Source organism: Falco cherrug, chromosome 1 (assembly GCF_023634085.1).
Source record: "Falco cherrug isolate bFalChe1 chromosome 1, bFalChe1.pri, whole genome shotgun sequence".
Lineage (NCBI taxonomy): Eukaryota > Metazoa > Chordata > Aves > Falconiformes > Falconidae > Falco > Falco cherrug.
The window spans coordinates 38,715,318-38,742,945 of record NC_073697.1 but is presented as its reverse complement, the minus strand read 5'-3'; the positions used below and the strand labels follow the sequence as shown (position 1 = coordinate 38,742,945).

At 54.3% G+C, this 27,628-nt stretch overlaps 2 protein-coding genes across 5 annotated transcripts in view; one reads left to right on the top strand and one right to left on the bottom strand.

Moving 5' to 3' along the window:
- ZNF638 (zinc finger protein 638) overlaps nucleotides 1-6,861 on the bottom strand; it is a 66,752-nt gene extending 59,891 nt beyond the window's left edge. The window contains exon 1 of the mRNA XM_055709723.1: nucleotides 6,752-6,861. Coding sequence (XP_055565698.1) covers nucleotides 6,752-6,846 — 95 coding nt within the window. The 5' untranslated portion in view covers nucleotides 6,847-6,861. The remainder of the gene's footprint in view (nucleotides 1-6,751) is intronic.
- Nucleotides 6,862-8,188: 1,327 nt separating this feature from the next.
- Nucleotides 8,189-27,436, top strand: PAIP2B (poly(A) binding protein interacting protein 2B). Of its 4 annotated transcripts, XM_055724253.1 has the most exons (5): nucleotides 8,242-8,306; nucleotides 16,356-16,519; nucleotides 18,610-18,764; nucleotides 24,180-24,356; nucleotides 25,309-27,436. In XM_055724253.1, exons 3-5 carry the CDS (start codon nucleotides 18,618-18,620, stop codon nucleotides 25,363-25,365), a joined length of 381 nt encoding a protein of 126 aa, XP_055580228.1. In that variant the 5' UTR covers nucleotides 8,242-8,306; nucleotides 16,356-16,519; nucleotides 18,610-18,617; the 3' UTR covers nucleotides 25,366-27,436. The 4 variants fall into 4 exon arrangements, with proteins under 4 accessions (XP_055580220.1, XP_055580228.1, XP_055580246.1 ...); XM_055724245.1 differs by lacking the exon at nucleotides 16,356-16,519 and having other exon boundaries at nucleotides 8,189-8,306; XM_055724271.1 differs by lacking the exons at nucleotides 8,242-8,306; nucleotides 16,356-16,519 and adding an exon at nucleotides 8,327-8,419.
- The last annotated feature ends 192 nt before the right edge of the window (nucleotides 27,437-27,628 follow it).

Here is a 27,628-nt window from a genome sequence, read left to right as displayed (position 1 = left end):
TGCAACCCATGATTTCTGTAGACCACAGCAAGGGGAAGTAAGAAGCTAGGATCTTCCGGAGGCTTGGAAGCTGTATTTCTAAACTTCTGAATCAAATTTACAGCTGAATTATAAGATCTGTGTCTGTTTTGCCATTCTGGGGCCAGCCCAAAGATCTTCGCTGACAAGATACTCTGGAAGGGAAAATCTGTTGTTAACTAAGAGACAGGATCGGCTTTTATGGTGAGACTGTGGGACTCTGACAGAGTTAACTGTGGGTTTAGGAGCATCCCAAGCATGAACTCTGCCCGGCACCTGCTGTGGAAACTTTTAACATCTTGTTGGGAAAGAATCATTTGGGTCAAAGCCTTTATAAAAAGATGAGCACTCTGTCTACATGGAGTGTGAACGTTATCCTGCTCCTGTGGTGCTGCCCTGAAAGCTGTAAAACAAAACAATTGAAAATAAAGTAAATCCGAGTCTAATCACACTGAGGTCCAGGCACAAATGAGGCTGGAATCACATCCAGGGTCTCATTTGCTGAATATCCAGCAGCAGTCTTAAAAGGCATTGTTAAGATGGTAAAACTAAACAAATTAAACATTAAGTCCTTTGGGAATGTAAACATTTGGGCTGCTTGTGCAACCTGACCTGTCCGACATATCCTAGTGTCCAGACACAATCTCCAGTTACATGACAAGACGCTTGAGCCCCAGCAGCTCTGCTGTGAGTGGGGTTGGACACCTGGAGGACCTGTTTGCTGTGGGACTCTGCCTCATTAATTGCAAAATCTGGGAGATGCAAAACGATTGAAGTCTTATAGTTTCATAAAAGCCTCAGCCAGAGTCAGGTCCTAACCTTGCTCCTGTGAAGAAATCCCCATGGCATGCTGGATAGGTCTCTTAATCCAGCTTGTTTTAGGTGTTCGCTGGTTCTTTGCCAAGCTCCCTGAGCTCCTGACACAGTTCCAGGTGTGATGTAGGGTGCTCAGAGCCACAGCTGAAGTCAGGAAGCTGCCCTTTGCAAATGCAATGCTAAGTAGCCTGAGGATACATTGCCAGGCCTTGCTCTTGGACATGGTTTTGATCATTTTAACTGCAAAATGACATGAATGACAAGCATATAAAATTTCATTCTGAATATTTAAAACACAAACAAGGGACATCCGTGTGAGAACACAAAGAATCTCGCTCTTACTAAGGATGCTTAGTAATCCCAAAGTGCCTTCACCCCTTTAGCTCTTAGGCACGCTGCTCTGGGTCAAAATAAGAGCAGGTCCCCAAAAGAGACCTATACATGGCCAAAGCACAAAACCTGCTGCAAGAATAACTCCAGGAGAGACCTGAGAGCCCAGCCCAATGCACAGGAGAGATGGGGCCGCAGTGGCAGGAACCTGAGTGCATTCTCCAGTGCTGGCCCTGAAGCTCACCATCAACCACCCTATATTTCACAAGGGGTGTGGTGGTGTGGGGAGAAAACTTCTGGGTTGTGGCCTGAAAGTGAGAAGAGAGGATTTTTCAGATCTGCAATCCACTTTTAGATCAGGTGGTCACCGAAACCTCGGGCCAGGACAGTTGCTGCGGGGGAGCAGGCACGTGTCATGCAAGGTGCCAGCTACATCTTGCAGAAGAGATGTAAATCATGGAGTCGGGAAGGAGCTGATGCAGCCAGCGTCTCCTTATGCAAAGGACTTCACTCAGGCAGGTTTTTGGCTGCTTGTCAAAATTATCTGGCTCCCAGCTGCTCTCCTATCCCCATCATATTGTCAAGCCTTCCCCAAAGTCTGTGTTTTCCATCCGATCTGGTCCTGCTCCAGGCTGATGGGTATTAATAGTCCTTTAGGCTGTGAACCCTGGGACCTGACTGGCAGCTGCAGAGCCCCACATACTCTTTGCCTGACACATCGGTATCTGGTGACTATCCCTGCTCCGCGTGACAGTGTGGGTTGTCTCAGCCCAGAGCCGGCTCTGGGAACGGATTGGATGCAATTAATTGCTTTTACATCATCAGATGTCCAGTCCCTCTGCCCAGTGTGTGGGGCTATGGGGGAGCAGTGGGAATTCAGGCACTTTCCCTGCAGAAGAGACATAGCAGGTCTGTGCTGCCCTCTGAAGCATCCTGGGTGAGTTGTTTTGTGATTACACCTTGTAGGAAAGATATGTCACACCCCCCAAAAAGGGGTGAGAGCCAGGGCTGGGGCTGGAGGAGTGGGAGAACCACAGCCCATACACAGTTGTGTTACGACTGGGTAAGTTTAGGCATCTTCTGTGCCACCATCGTTACGCAAGGGGGTACCCCTGTCAATTACAGCAATGAGGAGGTTGCCGTTAATGGATGCTGTGTACCTCGGAGCTGTGAAAGTCCCAGCTGACAGGAAGAGCCTGTGCTAAGGAGGACTGGACCTCCATCTGGTTTTCTGGCTCCTCATCTTGCCGTAGCTGTGGCTGGAGGTGCCTGTGCTGTGCATTCAGAAGAACTGAGCATGGGATGATGCCTATCTGGATCCCATAGCCCCATTTTCCTCATCGCCCATGCAAGCAAGTCCCTGGGCTTCCTGGGAGAAGAGCCTGCAGACCCGGGGAGCATTGGGGCACCAAGACATCCCCTTCCTGCAGACTCCTCCACAGCTTCCTTGGGTCCCTGCACTCTCCCCACTGAGCAGAATCACCCAAAGGGCTGTAAAAATTACGCCAGTTTCTTCTACCCCATAAAAAAACCTGCTTGCCCTCAAAGCACATCCTGTTTGACTATAAGCAGGGGCTTAGCAGATGTTTTAAAAGCAGCTTAAAAAGGGCCCGAGCGGTGGCAGCACAGCCAAGTCCCTCTGCCAGGAGGTGTTTATGGATGCTGGAGATTCAGGGATGTGTTTGTCCAATGTGCTCCCCTCTGCAGTCATGTGCCCCAGTCTGCAGCTGCTGTTCTGCAGGGCAGGAGCTGGGCTTTACTGGGGGAACGTTTCCTTCATGCTCTGCCACCACATCCGTCTCCGCTGGAGCTGCTGGGCTGAGCTGAGAGCTTTCCCAGTGGATCCTGAACTGCCAGGCAGGCTCTCTGGGCTGGCTGCTATGAGGACTGGCTTCCCAGCCTGGCACGCAGGGCTTGAAATTACCACTTCCCGCCTGGGAATGCCCCTGAAGTTCCATTTTTACCATGACTCTACATCTACTCCCTATCTCCTGCCACAGATGCTCTGCTCAGTTTGGATGCTGAGCTTCAAAAAAAATCTTGGTGAGAGTGAATTTTAAAGCTCAGTTTAAATAGTGGTAAAGTAAGGCAAGGCCTGGGGAGGTGGGATGGACTCAAGTTTGCATCAGTACAGTGAGATGGTGAGCACACAGATGAAGTCACAGATATAAATGAGGCTGTCAGAATAAAATGAGATTATTGAGCTTGGCAAGATTAAAAAGCAGTTTCAGAGTAGGAGCAGCATCTTGCAGTGGCACAGAACTAGGCAGGGTGATCCTGTGGGGATCCCCCACTGCAGTGAGATCCCCTCCACATCTTTCCACGTGGTTCCAAGGAGCAGGAATGAAATGGAGGAGAGAAGAGGGGTGGCCCCCCTGATAGAGTAGCAAAGCGTGCTGCCCTGCCCCTTCTCGTGTCCAGCTCCTTGGTGGGTCCTTCTGGGCTCTGCCTGTGCAGGGGGATGGATGCAGGAGCAAAGCCCCTGGAGAAGCAGCAGCTCTGCCCACTGGTGCCAGGGCTGCTGGAAACCCCCATAAAACACCCTGTTATTCAGGCTCTGTTTCCTGCAAAGCTTGAGCGAGAGCAGACCCAGAAACCCCTCACTCTGCTGCATGCAGCATCCTTCACATTTGAATCCGCTGTCAACAGAGGATTGCCCCTCGGTGCTACCCAGATTGGCTGGGGACACAGAGGAGCCACCATTTCCCGCTGCTTCTCCACTGTGGGATGGAACCCCTAGGCTTCACTTTCAGCCTGCCATTCCCAGCTGCACCCTCGACAGCCAGAGCTGTGGGGCTGGAGCAGGAGACGAGGGATGTGTCAAAGGACCTGCCTTCCCACAGTCACCTGGTTAATTTACTAATTCATCGGCGAGGCCTGATGAGGGTGACATTTTAGCGGCTGCAGCATGGAGTGGGCACAGGGAAGCTCACTGTGCTTTCCCCACATTGTCCCCCAGGTGTGTGACAGCCCCTCGCCCCAGATGGCAGCCACCAGTCCCCAAGGACCACAGGGGCTCACACTGCGTGACACAGGCACTGAGGCTGTGAGGACAGCCTCCGGTCACCCACCCGTGCCTTCAAACAGCTCGCGGGCATGCCTGCAGCTCCAGAGGATGCTTTACGGACGGGTGAGCTGATGCACAGCTCCTCAGCTGGGGCACTGGGAGGACTGGGAGCTGGGGAGCTGGGAAGACTGGGAGCCCCAGTGCTGGCAGCCCCTGGCATGGTCACACCAGGCTTAAAAGTCACAGCGATTGATGTAGCTTGAAATTGCTGCAGGGCCACATCCTTCTCCTGCCTCAGCCCCTTCCTCTGCCTCCAAGGGCCACCCCTGAGCTGCGTTTAACATAGGGGACAGGACGAGGACCACAGGTTCATCAGCGTCCCCTCTGTGCCACCTCCCATGCATCCCCCCAGCCTGCTAGCTCCATGCCCCCCCCCCTCCCCCCCGTGTGACAGTGCTGGGGGGATCCCACAGGACCCTTGGTGCAGTTTGGGATCAGAGGGACATTTCTGGGTCTGGGGGGCGTTGACAGGGTTTGGAATGACCAGCACACAGGAATTACGGGGGAAAAACAGACAATGTCCATGGCTCTCCCCTCCCAGTCCAAAGGGCTCCCCAGTTTCCTCCTCTGGCTCCAAAAAGGAGCCCAGAAAGGGCCTTTTAGGGGCTGCTTTGGTCACCAGTACCCCCAAAACTATGCAAATCCACCCCGAAGTGGTAGCAGGACAGCTGGGAAGGAGGGAGGGAAGGGCTGTGGAGGAGCACGTGGGCACAGATGGGGAGCTGTGGGCACAGGCTGGTGGGACCAGTGCTGGAGGATGGGGCTGGTTCCGTGCAGCGGGCAGGGGACGTGCAGCTCCGTGTCCCTGTTAGGGACAGAGCCGGGAGAGGGACGTGCAGCCCTGTGTCCCCATCCCCGCAGAGGCATCCCCGTGGCTGGGACCACATGCAGTGCCCAGGGAGGCTATGTTTGACATTCCCCTGTCGGCGGCTGGGGCCGGGGTGGTGTGTGACAGGCACGTCAGTGGCATTTCCGAGCACTCAATGGTCTTCGGTGACCTTGTGGGGCTGCCCTTACCCGTTATGCGTCCCTTTAAGCCCACAGGACCTGGGGATGGAGCTGTGGGGAAAGTCATGACTGTTTTCCCAAAGTGACCCCCGCGGAAGCCACCAAAACACTGCCCACAGCAGCTCAGGTCCTCGGCCTGCCTGTGTGCGGGAGCTCCAGGGGGTTCTTGCACCCCCAAACGCCCGAGGGGATGAGCAAGTGGGGGTCCAGGGGGCATCAACAGCAAATTCACTGGAGCTGTGGGACGGAACCCTGCTCGCAGCACTGGGCTCTGGCATGTCTCCCATTACGGGCAGTAAGGACAAACATCCCCACAGCTCGGGGACATCCCTGCTGCCTCTCTGGGACCATTCCTGCCACTTCAGTTGCCTGGCAGGGCCTCCAGACCCCCACCAGCATCTCCCGCACCCCAAAACCCACATGGGCAAGACCCAATGCACCATCCTTTTGTGCCGGGAGGGGGGGGGGGGATGCTCAGCACCTCCCTGGATCAGGCCCTTTGGCCACGGGCTATTTTTATCCTGTCTGGTGGCAGAGCCCAGCGTTCAGCCATACAAGGAGCCGGCAGCCATCCCGGGAAGGTAATTTGTCCCTGAGGTGCCACATTGCAGGTTGCCCAAGTGGACAGCAGCGACCGGGGAGGGAGGGATTGTCACCTCAGCCAAGCAACCCGCTCGTCTTACGTCCCACTCGCCTCTTGGGGACACCTTGTCCATCCGTCCCCCCGTCAATACCCAGCCCCTGTTTCTCAGCTCGCCCCAAATTAGCACCTGGTGATGAGCAGGTTCCTGATGGATGAGGGCATGCAGTTAGAAATAGCTCGCCACTCCAGCCATCAAGGGGAGTGTGGTGGCCACGGGGCTAGTGTGACCGTCTAGGTGCTGGGCTGGGGGACAAGGGGAGGGTGGGAACCTGGACCCCCTCCCCTCGTCCCCCAGCCCAGCCGATTGTGGTTTGCCACATATCTGTGGCAGGGCTAAGTGACATGCCCAGGGACATCCTGGACACCAGTGGCAGAGACGCTGGGACTTTGCCACCTGGGGAGGACTGAGGGTCCCTGGACCATGCAGCATCCCACAATGGACCCTCAAACTATGTATCCCCTCCGGTGGAGCCTCCTGCCAGGGGGGCTTCTCACCTCCTGGAGGGCAAAGGGACCCCTCCAGGCTGCCCCCCCTTCCCCCCCCTGCCATTGCAAAATCCCAGCCCGGAGGGTGGAAAGAGTTTGGGGTCACCATGAAGAGTAGGAGGCAATTCTGGCTCACCCCCTTCTGCCGGGGGGGTCCCCACCGGGTGCACCCCCATCCCACAGGCACCCGAGCCCCTCCCAGCTGTGCTCAAAACCCCATCCCCATGCCGGGGTGAGGGGCTGCTCCTCCCACCCAGCTCCTCCAGACCCCAGTGTAGGGGCTGGGGGCCGGGGGCGCAGATGGATTTGGGGGGCACTGAGAGGCTGGAGAAAGGCTCAAACTCACCCGAGCGTGGACCACCCCCCGGGACCGTGGCACTCACCGTCGGAGCGGGTCAAGGGGCAGCGGGCCGGGGGCCGGGGGGCGCTGGGGGCCCCGCTTTTGGGGCGCGGAGCCCCCGCTGCCGTCCACCGGCATCTCGGGGCCCCGGGGTACGGGTGGCCGCGGGCGCTGTCCGGCGCGGAGCCGCTCAGGGCTGGCAGCCGGCCCGGGCTCGTCACCGCCGGGGGGGCCGCCCGCCGGCCACGGGGACCGGGGGGGCGTGGGGGGCGCGGCGGCGGCGCGGGGGGAGCCAGGGTGCGCGGCTGGGGGTCCCCCAACACGGGGGGAGGGGCTGGGTGTACCTCCCCTCGATGTGTGTGTGTGTGTCCCATTGTGGGTGCGGGGTTCAGTGTTCCCACCCCTGTGCCCCCCCACTCTGGAGGTGCAGGGTTAGGTGCCCCCGCACACCGAGGTGACCCCAAAACTGGGGGTAGGGGGCTGGGTGCCCCCCCTGCTCCAAGGTGCCACCAACACGGAGGTGCAAGCGGGGACCCCAGCACTGGGGATAGGGGGCTGGGGGGCCCCCACTACCTAGGTGCCCCCAAAACCGAGGTGCAGGGCTGGGTGTCCCCCTACATCGAGGTGCCCCACCCTCGGTGCTCCCCCCACTGTGGGGGTGCGGGACTGGGTGCCCCCCTGCACCGAGGTGTCCCCAAAACTGGGGTGCAGTGCTGGTGCCCCCCTATACCGAGAGGCCCCCGCCCGGTGCTCCCCCCACTCTGCGGGTGCAGGGCTAGGTGCCCACACACACACACCGAGGTGCCCCCAAAAACGAGGGCTGCAAGCAGGGCCCGCCGGTACAGCGGATACGGCGCTGGGTGCCCCCAAAACAGGGGATGCAGGCGGGTCCCCCCACTCTGGAGTTGCAGGGCTACCCCCCCCTCCCTCGATACTGTGCCCTCCCACTGCAAGTTTGCGGCCCCCTCGTCCCACACGCCCGCCACGTGACAGCAGTGCTCGGGGAAAACCCCCGCCCCCTCGGTGTGTTTACATCGACCCGCCAATCAGCCGCTCTCTAGCAGCACACCCGCGCGGCAGGGAGGGCGGTTTGTGCCGCCTCTCCCCATTGAGCGCTGCGCCCGCCAATCAGAATCTGAGCGAAGGGGCGGGCGATGTGGTTATTTACATCGCGTCTGGTCACGCCCACCCCGCCACGATTCCAGCTCTGAGCGCTGCCCGTCTAACCCAACGTGGGCAACGCGTGCGCCCAACCAATCCGACCCTTCGAGGTTAACCAATCCGAAGGCTAGGAGGTGGATCCGAGTCACCAATCAGCCAGCGGTACAGTGGGTGGGACTAGAAGCTAGAGTGACAGTGGGATGGTTGAATAGCGACATGCTCGAGCGGCCTTTCTTCCAATCAAGCTCAGAGAGGAGAACGGAGGGGCGGGGACCTGCGGCGGCGCTGGCCAATGGGGCGAGACGGCTGCACTGGGCGTGTCCCCGGTACGCTGGGCGGGCTGTGGCGGCGGCGGCGGCGGCAGTGGCAGCGGCAGCCCGCGGAGCGGCACCGGCCTCGGCCTGGCCTGGCCCGGCCCGGCCCGGCCCGGCCCGCAGGTACAGCGGCCACAGGGGGCTCCGGGACCCGGTGCCCCACGGGCTTCTCGGGGGGGGCTGTCGGGCCTCCGGTGGGTGCAGGCCAGGAAGGCCCCAGCGCGGCCCGGCCTGAGGTAAAGCCTCGCCGGGCGATGCTCGCAGGCCCTGGCCGTGCCTCGCAGTTCTACCGGCGCCACCCCAGGGCTCCGGTAGCCTTCGGTCGGGGAGCTGTGGGTTGTGCGGCCGCGCTCCGGCCTTGCGCCCGGCGGGGTGTCCTACAGCCGGCGGGGGACGGCCGCGGGGAGCAGAGCCGTGGGTCAGCCAGCATGGCTCGGATCTGGAGACCGGGTGGCAGGCCCCACGATGTGCTGAGGGGAGCTTCCTTCCCCCGGGACATGCAGGCCGTGTAGAGCCAAAGTGGGGGAGCCCGGGGCTGGGGCTGCCGGAGGAGCCTCTGACCCCGAGGGGGAGGCAGATGCGGGGGATGCCCAGGAGCCAGGTATTAGTCGTGCACCCCTGTCAGAGACCAGCAGAAGGCCCACCTAGCTGGTTTCACCAGTGCTGGGGCCCTGCCAGCCTCCAGCTGCGCGTTCTCCCACCTCCCAGCCCCTTGTCCTCTCCTGATCCCCTGGCACCCCTTGGGAGCAGGCTCCCCAAACAGCCCCCAGGCTCCCCTCTGTATGGGCCAGGCCTTCAACCCGTGGGGTGGGGTGAGGGGAATGTGCCACCAGCCTGCTGACCCATGCTGTGGGGAGGGGATGCGTTCAGCAAAGCTGTGGGGGAGGGGAACCCACTCAGATCCGCTCCCACGGCATGATCTCTGCTCTGGCAGAGCATACAGGGGACAGGCACAGTGGTCCCGCACGCTGCCATCACTCTGGAGGGATGCCTAACCTGGAGACAGGTGGCATGATGTGCTCTCTTTTCAGATTACAGTGACTGGAGGCTGGTTTCTTAACTTTGCCTAGAAAAACTAGTCCAGCTGGTGCCATGGAAGCTCGGGATGTGGCACACAGGTGGGTTTGGGCTGGGAGAAGGTTGCTCTCCCCGGCCTGGGCCAGCCTGCCTCTGCCATCCATGTTTACAGGGGACAGAATATGGCACCAGCAAGCTCAGCATGGTGTAGCCAGCTCCTGGCTGTGCCCTTCAGGTATTTTGTTACGTGCTGGCTCTTCAGGTTTCAGTCTGGCATGCAGTGACAAGTCAGGTATTGCTACAGGAGCATCGCAGCCAGGTAGGGAAACTTCTCTCTGCGTCTAACGCAGTAACTGCTTGACAGGATGCACACTGGGCTGTGTCACTTTGGGGTACAGTTGATCTGGATCCTTGTTCCTCTGTCAGCCTTGGCCATAGAGGCCGCAGAAAAGGCTGCATGAAGCTCCCAGTTGTGTTTGTTCGGTTCCTAATAGCTTGAGACAAAAATATGTGTTATAATACTGCATTGAAAATGTCCACGTTTCCTTTCTGTGCGAAGTCTGCAGTTTTTCCCCCTGAAGAGCTCCTGGGTGGCAAGCTGAGGGGACAGCCCTTCTCCAGGCTGAGAAAGGAAGAGCCAGGCACGCGTGCACATCGTGTCTAAGATGCACATGTGTCCTTGCAGGATTCCCCATGTACTTAAGTGAGACGGGCAGAAAACACCAGCTGTATGCAGGTGGACAGTGTATCCCAGGGCTCTTTTAGCCGGAGCTGGATGCTGATATCCTCCTGCAAACTTTCAGGCTTTTGTTCTGGAAGTGAAGAGTCAAGGAGGGAAGTGGGCTTGTTCCCCTCCCTTGAAGCAGCAGTTTGTTTTCCCCTGTCAGGCAGCCTCTGTGAGCTGCAGTTTGAGGCTGGCTGCGGGACAATGAAGCAAGACCCTCAGCAATTCACCTCTTGCCTGTTTATCCATCACTGCCAGGCTGGCCACTGCGCCCCAGGGACCGCAGCTGCGCAAGGACAGTGTCTGTCCCCGGAGCTGTCATCGCGCTGGCCCTTCCACCAGTGTTAATTTGATCCATGCCAGTGTTGTCAGCAACCAAAATCCAGGCTGCTGGAAGGCAGCCGCCAACCAGCCTGCCCAGTGCCTGCTCTTGTTTGTTGTTGACAGGGCGCATTTTGTCAGGTTTTGGGGGCCTGGAGAGCAAGGCCAAGCCCTGGCAGCTGCGACCACTCTACCGTGGTCCAGGAGCCAGCGTGGTCCAGCTGCCGAGGTGCAGACCTGAGCTCCCAAAACAAAGGTCGAATCGCCCCGTCTGCCTTAGCCCTCTTGGTCTCACCATGCTTTGCTTCCCCTGAGTCAGAGTGGTGTGGAGGGCAGGCATCTGGCCGGATCAGGCAAAGCCGGGGATGCAAGTACAGGGTATGCACTGTGAGGTGTCTGGAAAGGTCGGGCCTCTGGCCCGAACAGACTTAAAGCTGCTCCTGCAAATCTGGAGAGCCCTCACAAAGCATGCAATTTGCTGCCCTGATCTCAGTTCCAGCTGCTGTTGCTGCAGAAATTGTACCGCTGGCTTTTTCTGCTCTCTGTTCTTCCTGCCCACAGGCAGGCAGGGAACACTGTCCCTGCTTTGCCCTGTGGATGTCCCTGTGTGGGGAGCTTGTGGTGTGTCTGTGAGAAGAGCATCTCCCAGCTCTGATAAAGTTTCCCCTCCCAGACCAAAAGCAGCCACAACTGCCCAGGGAGCTGGAAGGTGCTGCTTGATGATGCTGTGTTTTGAAGTCTTTACAATTTCTGTTAATAATTCCCTTAAATTGCAGAATATCGCTGCTTGTGGGCTCATGTGTGATGCTACTTGGCCGTATCGCTGCTGCAGTGTATTGCAGCGTTAATCTTGCTGAGCAGCAGGACCTGTTTGTGAGCTGTTGAGTGCTGAATGTGTTGTCTTTGCCTGAGATTAAAAGTAGCTCAATGAAAAGCAGTGTTTAGGATGAGTTTGAAATTAGGTTTCTGAGCATTTCTTGGACACAGCTCAAGAGCGGTGTTTGATGTTTCTGGTGATTTCAAAATGACAGGGTATCTGGTGGCACTTCATTTTGTGCCTGAGCAAAGTGGGGATTGTTCTTGTGGATGCAGATTAAAATAGCACAGTATGAGATTATCCCCCAGATCAGGGATGGAAATAGGATGCAGTTTCTCAGCAACTGAGATCTGAAAATGGAAAGCTCCACATCTGCTGCAGGCAGGGACTGTCACCCCCTGCAGCAGCCCAGCACCTGAGAGTAGTACCAGGAGTCCAGCCTAACCTTAGAAGTCCAGAATAACCTGGAAGATTTAACATCCTTTAATTACAATGGGTTGAGGACAGCAGGGAGCAGTGGGTGACTCCCCCAGGTCTGCAGCAGCTTGTCAGCTCAGTGCTTCAGCGTTGGTGGTAGGGAATAAAACCTGAAACACCAGTATAATGGGAAGGAGAAGCCTGGGGAAAGAAAAAAAAAAAAAAACAAAACCAACAACTTGAAAGACGTCAGGGTGGTGATCGAGTGTGGGCTGGGCTGGAGATGGATTGCAGCCTAGCAGAAAAAGTCAGACCCAGTCAGGCCAGGTTCCCCAGTGAGACCCAGCTGGGAGCAGAGAGAGGGGAGCACCGCAAGTGCCATGCAGGGTAGCTGGCAACGCTCATGGCTACTGGAAAAATCTACATGGCTGGGAGATAAAACGTGCAGCCTGGGACTCTGAAGTGCAGAGACCTTATCTGCAAACGGAGATTAGAGCAAGGTAATCTCTTCGTTCACTGTGCGGGGTACAGGTGGGCAGGAGGAGAGGCTGGTGCAAGGAGCAAGGGCGTTGCAAGTGGGGCTGAACCTGATCAACCTGTGTAGCGCGAGCTGAAATAGGGGAATCTGGTCCCTTTGGGAACTGAGGCTAACCAGTTGCCCTTCTCTTAATTGCTGTTTTGGAGGAGTTTGAGAGGTGGCCTGCAAAAACATCCAGCCCTCTCCTCCCCTCCTTGCCCAGCACTGCTTGGGCATGGATCAGTCCTGGGCTTCTAGTCAAGGACTTCATGCTCCAGTATGCCTCTTCTGTCTATGGGAAGCATTTCCGCACTGGTTCAGTGGAGGAGAGAAACAGTGGGTTTCTTTTTATGAATGCTCTAGAAGTTGAAATTGGAGTGGTGTTAAACCCAAGGTGCAGCTAGGGTGAGGATGCAGCACTAACCTCTTGCCTTCCCTCACAGTGACAGCCCTTGCAAACCTAGCTGTGCTCCTAAGCACTCGCAGGGCAGTCAGGAGGGAGAGGAGCCTTTAAAGTGCACAGAGAAAGAAGGGCTCATGGGTTTGTTGGTGATTTGTTTTTTCTGAAGTCTGAGCTGTGATGGGTGCGTTTTCCTGCTGAACGACCAGCCCGTCTGCAAACACAATGATTCCCAAAGCTATTTATAGATATGGGAGCCCTGGCCGGCCAGCCTCCTCCATCACGTAAGCTGGCGCTCCCCACCGAAGCAGCCTCCGCTGAGGTTTTGGCTCTGGCCAGCCAGCCTGTGAGGGTAAGGAGGACCATATGTCCATTGCCTTGAGCCAGGTGCGCAGCTGTGCTCGATTCTCTGTCTGGTGCTGACTTGTTAACTCTTTGGGGGCAAAGGGGAGGAACATGGATCATGCTATGCTTGGCATAAGAAAGGGGTGCTCTCATGGGGGCAGAAACCAGCTGGAAGTGGGACTCACAAAGGTTCTTGCCTCCCAGGAGGTACTCAGTCCTGCCGTAACCAACCCTGGTTGGTTCTGCTGTGTGTTACCCTCCTGAGTTAGTTAAGGAGACAGTCTAACAGCCTGTTTTGAAGGAGTAGATAACCATATGTGTAATTCTGGGGTATCGAAGTGCATTATCCAGATTATTAATGAACTCTCCATGCCTTATGCTGCTCTGTTACAGGAGCCTGAAGCATTCCTGCATGTACGCTCTTCTCCCAGGACAGTTCATTCTAACCATGGTGCAATCCCACTGTCTCCAGCCTCTTGTCCTTACCCCTTCCCACCTGACAGCCAGTGCTGCAGCCTGTGGACATGCAGCACTCTGCATGTGGCTCATTGCTGGAAAAAACACTTGCCTGCCAGATTAGCTTGCTTCCCTGCCACTCTGAGCGCATTGCCCTGTGTTATCTCTGTCTCTGCATCAAGTTCTCACCTCCTGTGCTCCTTTTGCAGCACAGTGGGTAGCTGCACCTGCTGTCCTGGTGCACTTGCTTCTCTCTTTCAGCCTTTTCTCCCTCAGAGTCAGCTGCCCCCTTTTATAGCATGCTTGGGTGCTGCCTGCTCTAAGGAGTCCTTCCGCACCTCCTGCAGAGCCAGTCCACAAAGTTGCTGCCCTTCTTGCATCAAATATCTCAACACGGTGACAAGGGGATGTTGCTCCACTTCGTAATTTCAAGGAGCAGGAGCCAAATGGGATGAGGCAGCCTGCCTGGCCTTGCAGCATCTGCTCTGAAGCAAGGGTAGCACATCTCACACAGCACAATCCAACTGCCTCAGCAGGGTTTGCACCAGCGCAGGATCAGAGCGCAGCAGCAGAAATGCATGCAGACGGGTCAGGGAGGTGGGCACAGCAGCACAGGGGCTAAGGGATGTGTCCACACAGAAATGTGGATCTTTCCTCAAAAAAAAGTCCATCCCTTTTAGATGGTGTCAGCACTGGGATGGTGGTAATGTTTTGGCATCTTCCTGCATGAGCTGTGCTGATTAGTTTGTCCTTGGATGTCTCGGTCACTTGTGCTTAATTTGCCTCTGTGACTATTTCCAGGCTGATTGAGCCAGGATGGTCTGGTAGCCCCAGCTGGTCTCTGATCCTGTAAAGTCTGTAGCCTTGAAGCATCACCCAAGATACCAGATCGGGGCTGAATTTCTGTGTTCCCAGCTCATGTTATGTCCAGTACCTTTTGCAAAGGAAGCCTACCTTGCCAGGCTGCTGTTCCAGCTCCAGGCGAGTACAGGAGCATTGAGAACGATGGTGATGCTTGTAAAGACTAGCAGGGACCTCCCAGGCTTGCCTCACTGCCTTGCAGGCAGCCCCACGGCATAGCTCCTTGGGATTTGCTGTGCTCTGGATCAGGACGTGCAGCTCTCAGGAGGTGATTTGTGTGCTCTGGATGTGTTTTCAGAGCTCTCAGTCCCCAAGTTGAAGTTTACTTTTTTTATATATATCTACCTAATTTTCCAGCGGAAAGGAGAAACAAATCCAAGCAGCCCTCACTATAAGAGGGCAGGCTTTTTATTTATTTTAGTTTTAATGGGGAGCCACAGCTCAGAGCAGTAAGTCTGCTGCAGTGTCTCAGCAATATATCAAAATTACCCTGGCTCTGTGCATTCTTGGTAGAGCATCAACAGGCTGATGGTTACAGTGCTGTTCCGGTGACTCAGATAAATAACACGCAGACCAAAACATACATTGAGCCTGGCTCGGTCAGACTGGAAAATACAATCTTGGAAGCTGCTTTTCCAGGCAAGGATGGCCCTGTACAGCCAGGGCTGCTGTGAGGGACTGCTGGCATGCTCCAGGCACCAGCTGATAGGGGAAAACCATGACCGTGGGTCCTCCAGACCCAGCTGTGAAAAATGGGAGATAAAAACACACTTTGGTGGTGGTGGTTCAGGTTTTTTTCCCCTTTTGTGTTTGGGCTACTGAAGTAGTACATCAGATAGGCTGTTCCTTTGCTGTTGCTGTACGTACCCCTGCCCCGGGTATCTGCTGCCCTTCACCCTGTACCAGCTAGCACTGGTGGGAGGTTTGGGTGCCTGTTGTCTTGTTGGATGAGTTTTTTCACCCAGGATATGTGCAGGCAGGAGTTACCCTCCGGTAGGGACGAGCTGGCATGGCAGCCGGCTGTCCCAGTGCTGTGGGGCAGCCTGTCTCTCCTGCCTGCTGCTTGCTGCCTCCTGTTTCTCCCAGCAAAGCGCAGGGGCTTCCCTCGACAGAAGGGCTCCTGTCTCCCTCTGTGATGCTTAAATGACTGTGCTGGCCTCTCTGAGCTCCCTTTTTGCTTGGGGCCGTTTAGAAACCTCTGGCTCTGGAGGTGGGGGATGGCTGTGGGTGAGGACTGTGGGATGGCTCAGGAAGCTTTGGGATGGCTTAAATCTAACAAAAGAGTGTGTGGCAGGGAAATGTGTGCAATAACCACAGTGAAACAACTTCCATGCAGTGAATGTGGGGGATTCTGAGTCTGCTGAGAGGGGCTGGGAATGGGGCTTTGGACACCTGTGTGTTTAAAAAAAAAAATAAAAGAAGGAAAAAAGAAACAAACAAAAACGGTCCTGTTGGTGATAAACAAGTAGCATTGACACTGATGTGGAGGTACAAACACTTCCCATGCTCCGATTTTGGTGAGCAGTAGGTCTGTTTACACAGCCTGGGGACCATAGCAGATGTGCCCAGGGCTGCCAGCAGCAGGGTCCCTTCCTGGAGTCCCAGTTCTCCGTCTGCAGGGGATGGTGAAGCTGAAATCGGGAAGGCAAGCTCAGCCATCATCCCCAGACCCTGCCTGCCCCATGGCAGCAGCTGGGGATGTGGGAGCCCTTCAGTTTGCTCCAGGTGCTGGAGTGGGATGTGTGGATGGCCAAAGGGCTGCAGGCACCATGCAGATGTTGGGGTGCTGGTGGTGCTCTGGGCTGCCCTGCTGTTATGGTCTGTTTGTGTTGAGAGCTGCTGCCTTCGCAGCTTCTTGTATGCCTGAAAAACCTGTCCTGCTGACGGGAGCTGCGATGAAAGTCCTGCTGCTGTGTTATAAACCTGGAAGGGAAACTAGACACAAGCCATCCTTTCATGTCTCTGCTCCCAAACCACAGCACACCGCCCTCCTCCGCCTCTCCTCCTCCCGTGGCACCCATAGCTCCCCACAGCCGTGCCATGGGTCCTGGGTCACCCAGGCCAAGTGTTCGTGGAAAAACCCCTTTGCTGTTCAGAAAGAGCTGCAAAGCTGTGCTGAGAGCCAGCACCACAGGAGCAAGGTCTCTTTGCAGCCAGATTAGTAAGGAGTGTGCTTGTGGGAGTCTTGAGGAGGGAGGGGAGAGTTTTTTCTTTCTTTTTGTAATTTAAAAAATTACATAAACCATAAAATAAAACATTGCAAAAAATTTCCCTCTTTTGTCATGCTGCTTCTCTAGCTAAACTGTTGTCTGCAGCGGCTGGTACAGAGCTGCTGGACCAGCACAGGCACCTCGCTTCGTCTCTTTGACAGCGACCGCCTGACATAGGGTGACAGAACGACATTTGGCTCTACCCAGCACCCATCCTGCCTGTCTGTGCAGAGGACCTGGCTCTGGACGCTGTACGTAAGCTGTGAACCCTGCCAGCTCCTCAGAACTCGTGTGTCCTTGGGCTCTGGGCTCTGCCTGTGCAGACATCTGCGCTGGCGGCGAGACGAGCAGGGAGGGAGGGAGAGAGCTCCCCCGTCCAAACCTTTCGTGCATTTTTGCTTGCTTTGCAGCTCTGTTCCCCTTCCCGCCTGCCCTGTGACTGCCTCTTGCCAGACTTGAGCTGTCTGTCGTCAATAAGTCTCGTTGATCCTGGGAGAGCCGCCGTGTTGGCTTTGGCATGGTTGAAGTTTCCATGCTCGATTCAGAACCTTTCTTGCTTCTCTGCAGATAACAAAGGCTGCTTCATTATGGCGTGGTGCTGTGTCCTGAGGCTGCAGGCAGCCTGAGGGCCTTGCAGCTCTTTCTTTTCCCCTTTTTCCCCTTTTTCCTTTGCCGAGAAGCAGCCATGTTAAAGCTGTGCTGCTCTCGGGGACCCAAGAGGATCAGCATGCCAGGGCTGCACACCTTTGTTGTTGGTGGAGATGCTTTTCAGAGACTGACATGCAATGGCTGTTGTGTATTTGTCTGTGCTTTGGATTCCTCCTGAAAGTGAGAATAATCTGCATGGCCCCTAGAGCAGGCTGCATTTATCGAGTAATGTGGAATCCCCACTTCCAGGTGATCGGAGCGGCTGCTGGGCTGCAGATCTGACAGCAGCTATGACCTGTATGGAGGCAGAAAAGACCTGGCTCCAGTGGGGTCATTGCTTGCTCCCACAGCCTTGTAGGGGGGCTCATGGAGACTCTGAGAGGTCGTTTAATTTGTCTTTGTGTTCCTAAAGTTGGATTAGGCATCCGTGGTGCCCATCAGTAACTGTTCCCTGAAACTTTCAGGAAGAGGCTTGCCCCCTTGCAAAGGGCATTATTTCCTATTGTCACTAGTGGCCTCTGCAACCTCACCCCTCCTCCAAATCCAATTTTTAGTGCCGCAAAAACTGAGCCCCCTTCTGTACCCACAAAACAAAAGACTGATTTTTTTTTCTGCGGCCTCCATCTGTACCTAAAGGGTTGTTGTGTGGGGCTCCCTCCTGTCATCCTCCTTGAGACCAAACCAACCTGCTTCTGCCAGTCACCCCCAGAAATTGTGTTTTCCAGCCCCTGCTTGTGCAGGGTGCTCTCCAGTTCATCGCTGTGCCCCAGTGCTGTGCTGGAGCTGGATGCAGCTCAGCTCCAGATAAAGCCTTTACCAGGGGAGAGTAAAACATACAGCTAGGATGTCATTACGTGATCTTTGGATGTTTTCCAGCAGAGTTGTGCTGGCCTTACTCCGTGTTTTGCTATTCTGTAGGATTTTGCTATTGAATTATTGTCTCATTTGTCTGTCTGTCTGTCCTGTCCTCCATCTGTTCCTGGGAGCCTTTTGGAAATTGAGATTTGGGATTCTGTAAGGTTTGTCTAGCTTCAAGCCACGCTACTGGGACTCTGAATGCCTGCTTTAGAAACAGGCAGCCTTCATGTCGCAAACCAACAGGCTTTTGCAAAATGCCATCTAAAAATAAAGAAATTATGGCAGACAAAGGGACACGAGCTGGTGTGCATATGCTCTGCCAAAAATTTCAGCATTTTAGGGTAGGAGGCAATCTGCTTCTGTGGTATTGGTGTGTTGACTGTAGTGATAACCCAGCTGTGGTCTTCTGGTGTATTTTGTGGCAGATTTAAAATAAATGTGATGGATGGATGAGGTTTAAGGTGCCTGATGCCTTTCCAAACCCTGTTCACAGCTTCTCCAGGAGTTGCTGGTCAGGTCACCCCTTGCTCTAAGTCCAGACCAAGTATGTTCAGGCTATCCTTGATTGGTCAAAACCATGAAAAATAAATGCTGCCACTGCCAGGGAGGTTTAGTGCTGCTTCTAGTGCTTTTGAGGAGGGGAGGGGAGTCATAAATAGTGCTGTGCCTTGATAAAAGCAGCCTGGAAGCATCAGGTTCTTGTGCTGGAAGCCTGAGTTGTCACCCATCAGCACCGCCAGTGGCAAGCGCCCATATGGGAGCTGGGGGGCCTGGGGTGAGCTGGGGGTCATGGAGGTCCCCAGTGGCTCCCTCAACCCTATGTTTTTCTTCCCAGAGTCAATAATGATGAATGGCTCCGACCTCGCCAGTACGACGGCATCCAGTCCCAAATCCAAAGAGGACCAAGTAGTTAATGGCCACGATGAAAAGGAAAACAACCCCTTTGCAGAATACATGTGGATGGAGAATGAAGAAGACTTTAACAGACAGGTAAGACTGGGAGGGTGGTTGCCAGCTCTGTGTTTCTGCGGCTAAAATTGAGGTGAGGGAAAATTTTCCTTTGATGGGCACCCTGAAGTGTGAGTCACAGCCTGTGTGGGCCCTGTGTGGAGATGGTGGCTCAAGGGGAGAGTCATCCTGTTTATATTGGATCTGCCTGTAAGGCCATGGGGAAAAAAACACCTCACGATGCCTTTGACCCTCTCAGATCTTTCTCAGAGGGGTGGTGACAGCACCATCATTTTCTGTGCTTTGCTGCAGTAACAGAGACCTTCCCTTTCTGCATGCTCAGCTGGAGGGCAGAGGACCAGCATAAAAAACAGTGCTCAAAATTGGAGAGCATTTGTAGCTTGGCTATCTCAGCAATGAGTTCCTGCAGTTAATACTTCTCATTTCGTGTGGAAGTCTCCATTTCAGTGAAATGGTCCCAAACACACTTGGAGCAGCCAGACCACTTGGTTGGAGCCTTGGCCACTAGATGCTGTGTCTGTAATGGCCAGCTAAGCTTTTGAGAGTTTCTAGTAGATTGTAGTGGGACTTGGAACAGCCTTTGCTTGTGGAATAACGATGCAACCCTGTGAGCTGGAGCAGGGCAAGCAGCCGCATAACATCCTCATGCTTCTGCTTTGGATCTTCAAATGCCAGGGCAGCAGGAGGCAGCAGGGAATAACTTGCTGGAGGCTCACTGGTCCCTTCTGCCATCACCCCAGTAGCTGGAGACAAGTCAGACACCTCAAACTGGGTGAGGAAGGAGCCCACCCCTTCAGCTGGCTGAGGTCTGCTACAGGCAGAAGCCCTGAACCTTCCTGAATGCTTGTGCCCTCCCTAAAACATCCCCGTGAGTGTGGCCAAGCACCGGATTCCCATCACCAGGGTGTCAGGAGGCTGGCAGGGAAGCACCTCTGGAGCTGCGGGCAGGCTGGGCAGAGGGATTTCATGTCCCCACCACACCCCTGGTCACCAAAGGAGGATTTCATCAGCTTTACTGGTGTTCTCAGCAAAAAATCTCCATATGGTAATACTTCAGTCTTGTTCCCACAGGAGGAAACTGCAACCACTCACTGACAGTAACTCCTGGTGAGTGTGCAGCAGCCTTGTGCTGCCCATCACATTAGCAATTGTTAGCAGGCTGTGACTCAAGGCTTTTGTTTTATTTAATGACGCGATTAGGCAGCAGCTGGTCCCCACTAGCAGCTTTGATGATGGAAATGTGCGAGATTAATTAGTTAATGTTTGTAAAGTGCTGTGTGGTGGTTTAGGACTGTCATGGTTTAACCCTGGCCGGCAACCAAGTACCATGCAGCTGCTTGCTTACTCCCCCCACAGTGGGATGAGGGAGAGGATCCGAAGAGTGAGAAAACTCAAGGGCTGAGATAAAGACAGTTTAATAGGTAAAGCAAAAGCCATGTGTGAAAGCAAAGCAAAACAAGAAATTAATTTGCCACTTCCCATGGGCAGGCAGGTGTTCAGACATCTCCAGGAAAGCTGGGCTCCATCACACGTTATGGTTACTTGGGTAGACAAATGCCATAATGCCAAATGTCCCTCCCTCCTCCTCCTTCCCTCAGCTTTATATATACTCAGCTTGACATCATATGGTACGGAATATCCCTTTGGCCAGTTTGGGTCAGCTGTCCTGGCTGTGTCCCCTCCAATTTCTTGTGCCCAGCCCTCTTTCTGGCAGGGCATGAGAAACTGAAAAGCCCTTGACTTAGTATAAATGTTACTCAGCAACAACCAAACCCATCAGTGTGCTATTGACATTGTTCTTGCACCAAATCCAAAACACAGCACTGCACCAGCTACTGAGGAGAAAATTAACTCTGTCCCAGCCAAAACCAGGACAGCTGTGTTGATTAAAAGCCTGATGAAGGCAAAGTGCAAAGCAAACCATACTGCAGCTCCATACCAGAGGGAGCATCCTGGGGTGGAGCAGCAGGGTGGAGGAAAGCATGCGCAGGCAGAGGGAGATGGAGGAGGCAGGAAAACTGAGCCAAGGCCTCAGGGCTTCCCTGTATTGGGCTCTGTGTTTCTGAGATACTTGCCGATGCTTTCCTGGTCTGCCAGCCCTCACTCCTGCACTTCCAAACCCTTAGCGATGCCCTGGGAGCTCAGCCCTTCGTCCAGCTTCTGGTGAAATGCTACTAGGGGGAAAATGGTTCGTTCAGAAGCTGGAGTCACTCTTCGAGGGCTTTGAAATCCCTGTGTCTGCTGGTGGGGCACCAGCCAGGGTAGGAAGAGCTATCCTGCACCGGGATCTTTGTCAGTCAGAAGGCAGCACTCCTGGAAGGAGCGTCCTTGGGCTGGCATGGGATCTTGTGGGGCTCGGCTTAGGATGCCATACCTCATGCCTTTCAGCTGCTCTATTGTGCTCCCTGGCTGGAGTTGCTTCTGAGTGCCCCCAGGAAAGGATGAGATGGCAGTGATGGGGCCACAGTGGGGGACAACAGCAGGCAAGTCCCTTTCAGTGGCGATGGTGGCTTCTGCAGGCTTTCCATCTGTGCCTCATGTTAAAGGAGAAATTCACAGAGATGTGGGTACCCTTAGGCTTGCTTTAATCACAACTCAGAGCTGGGCCACCACCTCAGTGAGCGGCAGAGAACAAAGGGATACAGCACAGCTTATATACACTTACCAAATCGTTAGTCAATATCTGAAGTTTCCTTTGGTCTTGTCAGTTCTGCGAATCCATCACCTGACTCTGTCCCCGTTGATTCATCTAATCGGTTCCAGTCTCTGTCTGCTTTAACTCACACAATCCTTCAAGCAGACTTAGTTTTGAACAAGCAATTCCTATTCACGTAAGCTGATTTTTTTCGTAGAAACACCTGTGTTTCTGAGAGCACCTGTGTATGCAATTGATCATCTATTGTTTCTCTATTCTCCTACTGATTATCTTGACTAAGTTTTAAACCAGCCTTGGATTAGGGCTATACAGGGAATGAGGCCTGGTTCTGCCATTTAGCAGCTTCAGCACTTTAAAGTTCTTAATTCAAAATACATTTTCTTTAACACCCCAGTGGCTTGGGGCTGCTGTAAGATCTGGGGCTGAATCCTCTTCCAGACCCACTGGCTCTTCCTTCTTCCTCAGCTTTCTGAAGCCATGCTGCTTCCTTGTCTCCTCCACAAAGGTTTTCTGCCATCCAGGCCCTGAGCAAGGAGAGCAGGCAGGTGTTTTCAGAAACCCATGAGTTTCTTGGCATGGTCCTCCCCTATTTATGCTAGCGACATTCCTTTTCCCACGGAGCCAGCATGTCCCAGAGGGCAAAAAGGGAGTGGTGGGCTGTTGTGGTGAGAAGAAACTCTGCTGGCAGCAGGTGAGGTTGGTGCAGAAGGACCTAGGGCAGGAGGTGACAGAACTGCATTAAATACCATAGGAAGCTCAAGAAGAGCCCTGAGAAAATACTAAACCCTTTCTCTCCTGGTTCAGGCTGTCACAATGCAGTCCAAAGGAGTTGATGGTTTCTGGCTAGAGGGGTAGCAGGCAGGTACAGGTGTGAGCATGTCCAGGATCTCTCCCTCCCTATTCCCTGGTCCAGGATCGATGTTGTCACCACATCCTCAGCTGGCAGCTAGTGCTGGCATTGGGCCCAATGGCCTGTTGCATGCATCATAAAGGCTTTGGTGTGGGAAGGGGAACAAGGTGCTGCTGGGCTGCAGTTAGAGTACAGCCAGCAGTGCCGAGACTCAGAGGAGAGGGAATATTCACCTGGGTTTGAATGTTGCAAGATGCACAAGGCTCTGGGCTTGCTCCATCGGTGTCCAGTAGAAGTACAGGATCCCAGGGTAGTCGTTATCTCCTGCCAGTGCGAGCCAGAGGTCCTGAGGTGTTTTTCTTTTAATATCCTGTTTTCATGTGCTAGTGCCAGCATGTAGTTTCAAGGACAGCCTCTGGAAACCCAGCTGAGGATAGCAATGGCATGTTTTGCTGGTAGTAAAGGGAATTTTCCCCTGGCCAGACCCAGTTTCCAAGGCTAGTGGCAAGAAGCTCTCCATTAGCTGAGGCTAGAGACAGGGTCCAAGGTTTGGTTGCTGTGAGAGAGCTTTTAACAGTCCTCGCAAGGAGTTTTCCCAGCTGTGATTTAAAGTGTAACAGGGACTGGCTGTGAATAACCTGGAAGTTGTTAGCACTGTGGGTTTACCAGGTTTACCTTCACAAGCTGTTTGTGACAAACAGTCTCTGTAAACTCCATGGTGGGGCAGAGGGACCCCAGGAGCCCACTGCCATTTGCAGGTCAGGGGCTGTAGCACCAGCATGGTGGGTTGCAGAGCTCCTCTTCATCCCCCTCTCCCGGGAAGACAGCTTTGATTGTAGTTTCAGGTTTCTTGTAAAATAGAAGTGTTTTTAAGCTTTTCAGAGTGTTTTGCAGTTCATGGATTCACTCAGCCCTCTTGGACTCAGTAACAGCTGCTCAGTCATGCTGTTTTCTGGCTGTCGCCCCATCTGCTCATTTTCTGGCAACCACGTGCCTGTTTAGCAGGCGGCCAGCAGCTGCCCAGCTCCCTGCCTTGCTTGCTTTGCTTGAGTCAGCATCCAGAGAAAACCAGCTTGGAAGATGGCAGCAACTGGTTAATGCAACCCAGTGGTGGTACAGGCCCACTTGAGGTTAAGGATGGGACCCCCAGACCCCCTCCTGCCTGTCTCTCCTGCTTCGATTTGCTTGCACACCCCTGCATGAGCAGCTCTGGAAGCCCAAGCCAGGTCCCGTGGCTTTCCTCGGCCTTGGGAGTTTTCTTGCAGCGAAGATGGCGTCATCCATGGTGCACTTAACAGGAGCCGACTGCCGCCCTGCGTCAGTGCTTGCAGAGCAGCGGTCTGCCAAGGAGGCTGAGCAGAGCCGGTTTAATGAACCAGAGAAGCACGGGAAGCAAGAAAGGCTGGCAGAGCTACAGCATTGCTCCATAGCAGGGGATCTGCACAACACCACACACCTCTAGTACTGTTTCCCAGCTGTGATTTTTATATTGGCCATCCCATCGGTTTTGCAGCAAGCTCTGCTAGAGCCTGGCAGCCTGAAATCCCATGCATGTGTTGATGCATCTGGATATCCCCTAAATCTTATCCTGTTCCCTTCTGGATTCACCTGGTGACATGTGCTTGCAGACTGCATCTCCCTGGCAGTCTGCAGCGGCCGGGAAGCGATGTCTGAGTGCGGCTTTGCTCCACTCAAAAGGTGCCGGCTTCTGTGCTCTTGCGCTGCCTGGGGCTGGCTACAGGCAAGTCAACAAAGCCGTGTTCATTTAGGTTTAAAATACAGCTCTGGCTGTCATGTGATGTTTCTGAGGCATAGGCAGATGCCAAGGTGAGGTAGGCACATTGCAGACTCTTTTACCAGGTGGGGACAGTGCATGGAAAACACCCAAGATGTGTCGGTGTGCCTGTGACTAACGGGTCTCTTTGGACAGGTGGAGGAGGAGCTGCAGGAGCAGGAGTTTCTTGACCGCTGTTTCCAGGAGATGCTGGAGGAAGAAGACCAGGACTGGTTCATTCCATCGCGTGACCTGCCCCAGGGCATGGGGCAGCTGCAGCAGCAGCTCAACGGGCTCTCCGTTGGCGATGGCCACAGTTCAGAGGACATTCTGGTAAGGACTTCGGGAGGATGTGCTGCAAGGCCAGGTGAAGAGCAGACAGTCCTGTCCTGGGAAGGGGGGTGGATTTCCTTGGCGGGGTTCCTGAGTGGCAGTGGGGTGTCGATGCGAGAACTGGTGACAACACACCGGTGACGATGCATTGGAGTTTTCAGCAAGGATTTTGTTTAAGCTGCATATCATAAAGAGAAATAGCCAGCTTTGCAGAACTTTGTCTCCGGAAGTCGTGGGTGGGGCTGCCACTTGCATGTGAGCTGGGCTCTGGTTCCCAGAGCAAGCTGGGACCTTTCTTGCTGTTTTGGACAGAGCTGGAATGTCATGGCAGGCTGGTGAGGTACAGGAGGAGTACCCAGGCCTGCTGCAGGGGTGCTGAGCGCCCCAAGCTTGTATAGATTGATTTAGAGGGGTGAAAACCTGCAGGGTGGCTGGAAGAGCAGCAGTGTTAAGGCAATGCCTGTTTTCATCCCTGAAGGCAGGAGCGTGCTGCAGGGCTGTATGGACCAGCACAACGGGGATTGTTCTGGCCCAGCGTTGCTGACCATGCTCAGACTGAGCTGCTTTACCTCCCTGCTGTACCGTGGAGGGGGATAAAACAGCCGCTTGCACCTCACAGCACATCCACCAGCAGCCCTGTGTTGACGCAAGAACAGGGAGAGACAGAAACGGCAGATTCTCTTGTGTTTCCCCCCCCAAAAAAAAACAGTCTGGGAGCAGATACTTTTGAGCCAGCACTTGTTCAACACCATCTTGGGTGCCTGCAAGGACACGAGGGCCAGGGCAGATGCTTTGCACATGTGAACAGCCTCCATCCTCCTTGGCAAGTGGCTGTCAGGACGGGGCTCCTTCGGGGCGTGGGTCTGTGGGGCGATGCTTGCTGGGGAGGTGCCAGCATCTGGACTGCTGATGGGTGCACACACACACACACCCCTTCCCTCTTCTCTTCCAGAGCAAAAGCACCTTGAATCCAGATGCCAAGGAGTTTGTACCCGGCGTGAAGTACTGACCATCAAGGCAGGCTTTGGAAAGACTGTGCCCCTACTCTGGGGGAAGGTGGCGGGGGGGAAGGAGGGAGGGGATCAGCCCCCAGCTGGACTCTGTGCTGTAACAGAGTTGCTGCAATGTGGCGAAATCTTGCTCTACGCTTCAAGTACCTTTTTTTTTTTTTTCCTTCTTCTTTATTTGTGTCTTTTAAACTCTTCCTTTGTATTGTCTGTCACCTTTTTTTGGCAGTTTTTGCTTTCTAGGACTTGTGGCCCTTAGGTCTGTCTTGAAGTCCAGCACTCCCCCTGCTTCAGAGGCCCGTTTCAATGTGTGCTTCAAGCCTGCTAGTGGAAAAGTCATGTTTTCTTGTTTAAGTAGGATTTGTAGGGATCCCCCTGCCTGCCTGCTCCCTCCCCAGAGGCAGCAAGCCTGGGCCAGGAGCTGCACTGGCTTTCCTTGTTTCTGTTAAACAGGATTTCTTTCACTAAAGGAAAGGTGAAGTGTAACAAGACTGTAAACCCTAAATTCCTCCAAGCAGCAGCCTGCCCAGCTCTCTGATAGGTGCTGAACACTAACTCATATGCTTCTGTTCTGGTAGATAGAGTCCTGCCTGCTTAATCGGTTGCAGGAGCTCTTAGGGGAGACCAGACTCATCAGACATCATCCCAGCCATCCATCCCAAGGGGAGGGCTGCTCCTACAAAACACGTTTTCTCCTTAAAGAATTTTTACACCCCACCCCCACCCCCAACTCTTGAACTTATCCAGCACTATGTGCTACGGCTCTGAAGCATCTGTACCTTCATTTCTCATTTAAATAAATCCAAGCAAAACTGAATAGAGTCATTCTCAGCAGAGTGGAGTGATAAGGAGTTGGTGTCAAGCAGCCTCCCTGGGAGAGGAGAGGGATCCTCTGTCAAGATGAGTCTGACCCCTGAGGAGCACCCGAAGACTTAGACTGAGAAGGGTGTTTTTGGGAGGTGACGAGCAGTGTCTTTGTGCTGGTCCCCACAGTCCCCTTTGCCGAGGCTCTGGTGGGGGGTGGCATTCCAGGCAGAGCCACTGGAGTGGCTGTGGGCAGGATCTGTGCCTTCATAGGGTGAACTTGCTCTTGAGGACCTCCTTCCCCATTGGCAGGAGCTGGCTGGGCTTCAGCGCTCTAAACCACAGCCCTGGGCGCTTCTGGTATCTAGTATTTAAAGTCCTGTGCTTCCATGGGCTCCTTTGGAGAGCCAGCATCAGAAATCTGAACCCAGAGAAAGCAGGAGCGTCTCGGTGAGGGGCGCAGCCTAACGATTAAAATAGTTACTGGCTTTAGTAACGTGGATGGGAGCTTTTGCTCATCCGTGTAAATCTCACCTCCCGGGTACTGTTACTTCCAGTATTCCTTTTACTTAAATGGAGTAGTTAATGGAGTGGGATTACAGATCCCTGAGGGGTTTGCAGAGATGGAAGCTAATGGCCACTCAATGGTCTGACTCCATTAGCTCAGCACAGCGAAGCCAGTGGCCGCAACTTCTGCCGCTGGAGCCCATCAGTGAGCCCAGCAGGAGGGCCCGGGGTCTGTGGACCACAAACACTGAGGGAGGTTTGAGCTGATTTCTCAGCTGCTTGCCGTACAGTGCGCTCCGTACTTCACCAGATCTCCCGTCTTAAAACCAGCGCTGAACCCTGATGCTACCGCAGCTGGAGCTGGCAACCTGTTGAAGATTTCTTTCTGAATAGGTGCCCATCTTAAATACTGCTGCCCAGAGGGGGTGGGTTGGTTTGGGTTGAGTTCTCCTGTTGTCCGGTACAACCTGTGCCTTCAGCACCTGCACGGTTGCTTCCAGCTGTCGGAGGCTCCGTCCGCTATGTGGCTGGAGCTCAGGCTGTGCCTGGGGCTTTGCAGGACATAACCCAGGGTGTGGGGAAGGGCGGCTGTATGCTGAGCAAACTTCTTTTGTAGTGGTAGTGCAGTTTTCCCCCATCCCTTTCTCTGGTTTCTATTTGATTTCTTACTAAAAAAACCAAAACCCAAACCCAAACCCACCCTCTGACATGCTGTAAATTTCAGACAATGCATTATTAAAAATAAACTTTTTTTGGAACTGAGTGGTGCAGAAGCCTTGCCTGGAGAAGGAGTAAGGTCTCCATTCAACACCAGCCCCACCTGATGACTTGGTCCTGGCAGGAGGCTCCCTGCCGTGCAAGCAGAGATCCCTGCACATGAGGTTTGGGTGTGTGCCTCTGATTTTCTTTGCTTCAACCAAGGTCAGAGGTGGTTTGAAGTTCCTAGAGGATTTA